Below are 7,791 nucleotides of genomic sequence, written 5' to 3' on the forward strand. Positions count from 1 at the left end.
CTAGGCCTTTATAATGCCCTTCACTTCAGGTAGCTACCATTGTTATGTGCAGTTGCAGTAGCGTTGATCGAAAGCTTCAATGTCTAGACCTACACGAAAATAACACGCGGGTGTACGTTATCTCGTATATAGGGTGTGACGTGTTCTCAGCTGCTATTGCTAAACTTCTCCCTGTTGCTTGTGGCCCATCGTCTATCCTTTGCTGTAAAGCCTAAAGTAACGGGCTAAAGAGTAAAGTAATACCCTGAGTGATTTATTTAGAAGTGATTTATGCTGTAACTGTCGTTCCTTGTCATCTGATCCCACATGAACAGATCAGGAGTGACATAATATAGTGCTTTAAACTAACTATTGGGAGATTTTTGCTCAGAAAAACTAAATATAGCTGAATGTAGTTTCACCTGACAGCGGAAATATCACTGATTACACCAACAACCAACATTAAAAATACTAAGATTTTATGCAGTTATAGCATAGAAAAATGGATTTGCATGACCACATCGTAACAGCAATCAATTTTATCGTATGCCGATAATACCTCCTGGCAGAATTAGTAAACTTGTATTTGTATCGGTGATGAATTGAAAACAAGTGCATGATTTGAGAGGTCCTGTACTATGTCTACGGCAGATGAGCGGTGGCGTCACAAGCTAATCCATACTTCCGGCTAGTTACTTCAGGCAAGATGACAGGAAACAATTGTTTACAAAAACTAGTGTAGTTCGAAACTGGCACTTTTTTGGTGAATACGAATTTTCTAAGACATTTTATTGTTACTCTAGACAATTGCTGTTACTCAAGTATAAAGGTAGGTGTCATGAAAGTGGTGAAAACACTGGAAAACTCTCGCAATAGTTACTTTAACTTCCAATATAGGCTAGCTATTGTCACTTTTGTAATTGCATGCACTAATGTATGATATGTTTACAGGAAGACTAATTATACACAAGCAACATGTTCAGACTACCAAGTATCCTGAGACCAACACTCGCAAGGCGTGTGGCACCACATCTGATACGATCATATGCCAAAGACCTCAAGTTTGGTGTTGAAGCTCGAGCAATAATGCTGCAGGGAGTAGATCTGCTATCAGATGCTGTTGCTGTTACCATGGGACCCAAGGTACTGTCACAATTGTACTCTCCTAATTTATATGTAATGTGTCCTGTATTGGTTCTACTAATACTAATAGTATACATCCAACATTGATCTTCCATACACCCTCTGGCCAATGTTGGTATGAGTTTCAAGTATTTGACAAACTATATCTAAAGTCGCCCCACATTTTATGCAGTGCGATTGCAGTTTCGTAAGAAGGAATGTGACCAAGTGATTGCAATGTATGTTTCAGGGGCGTAATGTAATTATTGAACAAAGCTGGGGAAGTCCAAAAATCACCAAGGATGGAGTTACAGTGGCAAAGGCAATTGAACTAAAAGACAAATACCAAAATATTGGGGCAAAACTGGTACAGGATGTAGCAAATAATACCAATGAGGAAGCAGGTGATGGTACGACTGCAGCGACGGTGCTTGCGAGATCCATTGCCAAGGAGGGATTTGAAAAGATCAGCAAGGGAGCCAATCCAATTGAAATTAGAAAAGGTGAGAAATGTTAGATGGATTTTGTTTCCATCACTCATTGCTCACAAAAGCTGAAACTAAATATAAATCATAAATGATGTTCTCCCCCTCGAATATCGAAAGGGACATTTATGCTGAAATTCGAATAACTTTTTCAATTGATATTTAATGAATGGTCATTCTGATGAATATGAAAAACAAGATCTAAAGAGCAGAGAGGCATCGTAAGAACCCTGATACATGTGTTATACGTATATGCTATGCAGAGCTGTGTAGATCAGCATATCATTTGTGGAATGTATTCTGTATGTATTGTGCTGCAGGCGTCATGCTGGCTGTTGATGAAGTCGTGAAGTCATTGAAGAGCATGTCCAAGCCTGTGACAACCCCCGAGGAGATTTCGCAGGTGGCCACCATCTCTGCTAACGGAGATGTGTCGATCGGTGAACTCATCTCCGATGCCATGAAGAAAGTTGGAAGGAACGGAGTCATTACCGTAAAGGTGTGTGCGTGTGTCGATACTCACTGGTGAGGCTTCACAAGATTTCTGCACGTGTGCGCCTGTAATAGAGCCGTCGATATAATCCTGATTTGTGTGTAATGTTCATTTTTGGCACGGAGTATGCATTTTGTATGGAGGCAGTCTACGAAGACATCTTCACCTAAAATTCTGTAGTTCTTGTTGAAGGGGAAATTGAGGAATTTGAATCGCAGCAATGACTTCATTTGTCCACACGTTTGCAGCAGACATCTAAACCACTTCTAGTTATGCACTAAGAAAAAACTTCAGGTTCATGTTCACATTGATATTTGTTAATGAGGGCAAATGTTGGTTTTGTGGAGTGTTGTTGTTGGCCATCCCAATAGCTTGAAAAATCTTGGGCCTAAGATAAAATATTGCTTGTTTCCCCTTTACCGACCGACTCGCCACCGACTCGCTACGCCGCTACTCGACACATTTTATTGGCTGATTAAAACAAAACAAAAATTATTTCATTTCGCCAAAAAAAAAATCAAATTTGTTCCGCAAAAACATACACAAAACAGAATATACAATATACATACACTTTAAGGGTGGCCTTACTGCTTGGTTTGGTGACTGTACTGATTGGTGTGTGTGTGTGTGCGTGCGTGCGTGTGTGACATTACTTGTCGGGAATAGTGGATTTATTAATGAGACATAAAAGTTGGCTGTGGTAGTTTCTGGGCATTTCTCTAAAACATTTCTATATTGTTCTTCAATCAAATAGGATGGAAAGAAGCTGTATGACGAGTTGGAAGTGATTGAGGGAATGAAATTTGACAGAGGCTACATTTCTCCATACTTCATGAACACTGCCAAGGGTAGGTATAATGTTACAAGTTGCTTGGAGATGGCATTAAATAAACACATTTATATACTGTAATAAACTGTTCATATTATTTTTTATTTTTTATTATGTTATTATTTTTGTATATAATATTAATATATTTTTTTTAAATTTTGTTTTTGATTGTAGGTGCAAAGTGCGAATTCCAAGATGCACTGGTGTTGCTTAGCGAGAAGAAGATCTCCACCATTCAGTCTATCGTTCCTGTTCTCGAGTTGGCAAATAGCAGTAGGAAGCCATTGCTAATCATTGCTGAAGATATTGAGGGCGAAGCACTGAGCACACTGGTTCTAAACAGGTGGGTACATGTAAATTTCTGAGCATTCTAGTTCTAAACAGATGCACGAAGCCCCTGCATATGTTGATAATGAATGACTGTGTGTACTATATTAACCCTATTTATCACCATTTGGTTTTATTGTGAATGGTTAACCATGTCTTCCTCTAATAATTATGCTACTGTTCTTACATACAGGTTGAAGGTCGGTCTGCAGGTGTGTGCTGTGAAGGCTCCTGGATTTGGAGACAACCGCAAGAACACACTTCACGACATAGCCATTGCGACTGGAGGCTTGGTAATAATATGCTTGTGTTGTAACAACAACCTATGTCCTAAATGTTGCTCAATCTATAGTAAAGATGTCAAATCACTATTCCCATGAATGCTATTGCACACTACCACTAATTTAGGAAACTAGGAGTTTGTATTTGTAAGCTGATAAATTGGCACGTGCATATTGCTATTTGTTTCATTAATTATTTTTTTTTTAATGATATGAAATTGTTGAGACCGTATATCTTATAAATAGGTGTTTGGAGATGAAGCCAACCTGGTAAAGATTGAGGATGTGCAGGTGCATGACCTTGGAAACGTTGAGGAGGTTAATGTCACAAAGGACGACACACTGCTGTTGAGGGTGAGTAACTAGTGGTTTCTGCTCAAGGTTGCTGGGTTACTGAAAACCAAAGAGTGAAATTGTGATAAATTGTAGTGCACATTTTTATCCATTTTATTACATTTTTGCGTTATTTTGCATGAATTCACTATATAGGGAAAATAATTACATTTAAAAGAGCAAAACCCCTTCGTGATTTCCAAAAACCAACTGGTTGTTTGATAAGTCAGTATTGAAAATAATGTTATGATATAGATTCTAAGTATGCTGTGACTGGTTTTTGATGTGTTGCCTGTAATGTAGGGAAAGGGCAAGAAGGAGGATTTAGATCGCAGAATTCAACAGATTAATGATGAAATGGAGCTGACCACATCTGACTATGAGAAAGAGAAGCTGAATGAGCGACTGGCTAAGCTGAGCGCTGGTGTTGCTGTCGTTAAGGTAATAGCATGCTCGCGTGAAACCTTTGCGTGTCCTTTCCATTTAAAACACTTGTATGATTAAAAATAATTAGTAATGACCAGATCTCTCACAATTAAAAGAGCAATAACGTAATCTATTTCCTTCCTGAAATGCAGATTGGAGGATCGAGTGAGGTGGAGGTGAACGAGAAGAAGGATAGGTACAACGATGCACTGAATGCGACGAAGGCTGCTGTAGAGGAAGGCATAGTCCCCGGTGGAGGTGTTGCCCTCTTGCGCTGCCTGCCCGCACTAGACAACGTTGCCTGCACAAACGACGACCAAAAGATCGGTACGTGCACTTTTAATTTTAGTTATATTGTATTTAGTCTGTTGGCTGTTTCTTATTTTAGTGTCACAAGTGCTTGAGGACAATCAAATATAATTTGCTGTCTGTACATCGAATTTCGTTCTTACTGTAGGAGTGGAGATTGTTAAGAAGGCGCTGAAAGTGCCCTGCCACACCATCGCATCGAACGCTGGTGTCGATGCATCCCTCATCGTGCAAAAAGTGATAGAGTCTGGAGGCACCACAGGCTACGACGCTCTGCGCGGAGAGTTTGTTGACATGATCGCTGGTGGTATTGTAGACCCAACAAAGGTGCGTAACATGCCGAGCATATGGTACCTGAATTAAAAAACTGTTATTGCCGTCTTCACTTGTCTGTTGCTATCATATATAATTAGATAGATTAGTGGAATTTGGCATTTTGTGGAGGGGGCATTGTAAATGTAATTACTCTGTGTAATTTGACTATTTGTAATGTCTTATCTATGAATAATGACATGCTTGTGAACATTGACCTCTCCGGACGCACTGGATATATATTCGTTATAGAATTGCTCAGCCACGTTTTGAAGTTCCATCGTCTGTGGCAATGTGTTCTGGATTTGTTTGACACCTTGTTGTTTGTTCGCATACAGGTGGTTCGCACTGCGTTGCTGGATGCTGCAGGTGTGGCGTCCCTCCTTACAACGGCCGAGTGTGTGGTCATAGATATACCCAAAGAAGAGCCAGCTGGTGGCGCAGGAATGGGCGGCATGGGTGGCATGGGTGGGATGGGAGGCATGGGCGGGATGGGAGGTATGATGTGAAGAAAATGAGAACATTACCGATCAAGTAAACATAGCCTGTGATTTAGAGAGAGGGTTGTTACGTTTCTAGCCAGGTACAGTGTTGGCTATCGGGCAAAGTCGAGGAATACGTGATGAAGAAGCCGTGCATATTTCATAGGCTACGTGTACGTGAAATCGAGTGACGTTTCAGGAGCTGGTAGGCAGAGAAATCCAACTTTGCTCCGTGTCACCTATACGAAGTACGAATGCAAGAATAAACATGCACTGTAGCTTCGTAAAGTCACCAGAGAAGTATTAGGTCATTTTTTTAAATTGCTTTTTTAAAGGTTATGAACGTTAATGCAGACCTGGGTTTAGTAGACCATCTAGTGATTTGCCTACCACTGGTCTGGGGGACACTACTGGGGTTGTATCGTGTTTATGAAAGATGGCACGGTAGATTTTCCACTGCGATATGCGGTGGGGTGAGATAATCAAACGAGTGTGTGCTCGTGAGGACCAACTGGTAATCATTTATTGCTGGGCTTCCTTAGCCGATCGATGTACCTGCGCGATTCAGCTGCAAAGTCATGTTCGTGGTTACAACATTGATTACGTATCGGAACTGTGGCCGAGTGAGTGAGTGAGTGAGTGAGTGAGTGTTGCATTGTCGTAGTCGTCGTTGTAAAGCTGGGTTTACACTGCCAACTTTGAGTTGGCGGCTTGCCGAATTAGAACATTGTCTAATCACCCAAGTCCCGTCCAGCTGCTATCGATCGGTTGGACGTGCAACTTTTGCGTTTACACTGCCGATTTTCAGTTGCAAAATTGCGAAGTTGGTACAATTCGGCGATTCGCCAACACAAAGTTGCCAGTGTAAACCCAGCTTAAGGGGAAGTGGCAGGTCGCTGCTACAGGGTCTGACCGTTACTGTATACTGCGCCTGCGTAGCATGGTTGTACTGCTATCTATCATTGGGTCATTTTCAGTTATTCATCGTTAGGATTCTGTCCGAAACAGTGCATTCGTTATTACCGTCTGTTTTGTCTAACATTGCTGTTGTTGAGTAGTCCGTTTAGAAAATGAACGAAAAAGTGTAATGATAAGTTCAAGAGCTAATAATACCTAGGTATTATTAGCTCTTGATAAGTTGTATAGTTTGTTAAAATTATGCAGTCATCATGACAATGTAGACTAGATCATGTATGGAGTCACACGTCCGGTGATAATGAAGTATCACATTTCCAAATAAATAATTGTTCCATTAAGATGAGCTTTCATCGTTTTCCTTCTTCCTAATGGCTCTGAAATGTGTTCAAAAAAGACATAGTGATTCAGAAACACGTCGTACGAGTTCAACGACGTAAGATCGCCTCTTTCCTATGTGCGGGTCCATGTATTTTCTTTCCACTTACAGGGTATTAGTATATCCACTCCCTCTTTTTCCGTGGACAAGCTGTCGCCTAGTCGGAAAATACCGTGAATAAATGGCCTGGAACTGTAAAAGACCATGGGTGTCTTGAGATAAATTCAGAAAAATCATATAATGATCTCATCAGGAAATGTCCCCAAATGCACAGAACCCATAGCTTTTGGGGGAGGGGGCTTCGGCCCTGACCCCCCACTGGGCCAAATTTTATAGGCCGTGCATGGCTACGTGGCCAGTCATCTATTTCTTATGTAAACCGTTGTGTAAACCTAAAACTATAATTTTTCAGTAAAAAAATAAACAATAGGTTTTTACCATATTATTACTTCCTTTAGGTATTTTATCAAAAAATGTGTTTTTGTAAGCGCGAGAGGTGGAGGCGAGTGCCAGTCCTATGGGCTATAGGCGGCGGGCAGCGCGGCGCAACTGGCCTTTTGCGACTCCCTGTACGAGCCTGCGCCATTCCGAACGTTGCAAAAACGTTCCAGCGTTGGGCGCAAAACAATGAGGTGCACGAGAGCGCCGGTAGGTGTTCTCCTGATTCTGACCAGCATTTCCATTACTGGGCAAGGTTCAGCGAATTCAGCAATTTCTAACAGTCTTTCCTGTGATTTTGCGTGACAGCAGCTCGTTACGAAACATTACTCGGTTACAGTTTTTATAACACGTGTGAAACACTGTTCCGTTGCCAAAGTGTCTGCCCTCTGTGTCCCCCGACTAAAATTGCGGACTGTTCGCTGAGCAGCTATGGATTCGTGCGCGGCCTGATGCATTCGGCGCGCAACGGATCATAGCTTGCCAGCGCCTGGCATTGACTGGTCGTAGAATTTTCCGCGCGTCTATGCGTGCGCCTTGCCCGGAACTGCGGCGCAGATCGCCGCAGCGCTTCGATAAACACCTCCTTTCGGCAACAAGCTTCTCCTAGTATCCGCGTCTCATCTGGACGATCTTGCAGCCCCGGATATATGCGCGAAGCGCGAACAGTTTCACGGCCTC

General features: G+C 41.8%; 1 protein-coding gene across 1 annotated transcript in view; it reads left to right on the forward strand.

The window, feature by feature from the left end:
• LOC106819056 (60 kDa heat shock protein, mitochondrial-like) overlaps positions 1–6,634 on the forward strand; it is a 7,767-nt gene extending 1,133 nt beyond the window's left edge. Inside the window, exons 2-12 of the mRNA XM_014823717.1 lie at positions 931–1,122; positions 1,352–1,604; positions 1,907–2,085; positions 2,834–2,927; positions 3,083–3,251; positions 3,429–3,528; positions 3,763–3,870; positions 4,153–4,290; positions 4,428–4,602; positions 4,733–4,911; positions 5,235–6,634. Coding sequence (XP_014679203.1) covers positions 955–1,122; positions 1,352–1,604; positions 1,907–2,085; positions 2,834–2,927; positions 3,083–3,251; positions 3,429–3,528; positions 3,763–3,870; positions 4,153–4,290; positions 4,428–4,602; positions 4,733–4,911; positions 5,235–5,405 — 1,734 coding nt within the window. The 5' untranslated portion in view covers positions 931–954 and the 3' untranslated portion in view covers positions 5,406–6,634. The remainder of the gene's footprint in view (positions 1–930; positions 1,123–1,351; positions 1,605–1,906; positions 2,086–2,833; positions 2,928–3,082; positions 3,252–3,428; positions 3,529–3,762; positions 3,871–4,152; positions 4,291–4,427; positions 4,603–4,732; positions 4,912–5,234) is intronic.
• The last annotated feature ends 1,157 nt before the right edge of the window (positions 6,635–7,791 follow it).

The sequence above is a fragment of the Priapulus caudatus genome, unplaced genomic scaffold (assembly GCF_000485595.1).
Source record: "Priapulus caudatus unplaced genomic scaffold, Priapulus_caudatus-5.0.1 Scaffold2786, whole genome shotgun sequence".
In the NCBI taxonomy this organism is placed as follows: domain Eukaryota; kingdom Metazoa; phylum Priapulida; class Priapulimorpha; order Priapulimorphida; family Priapulidae; genus Priapulus; species Priapulus caudatus.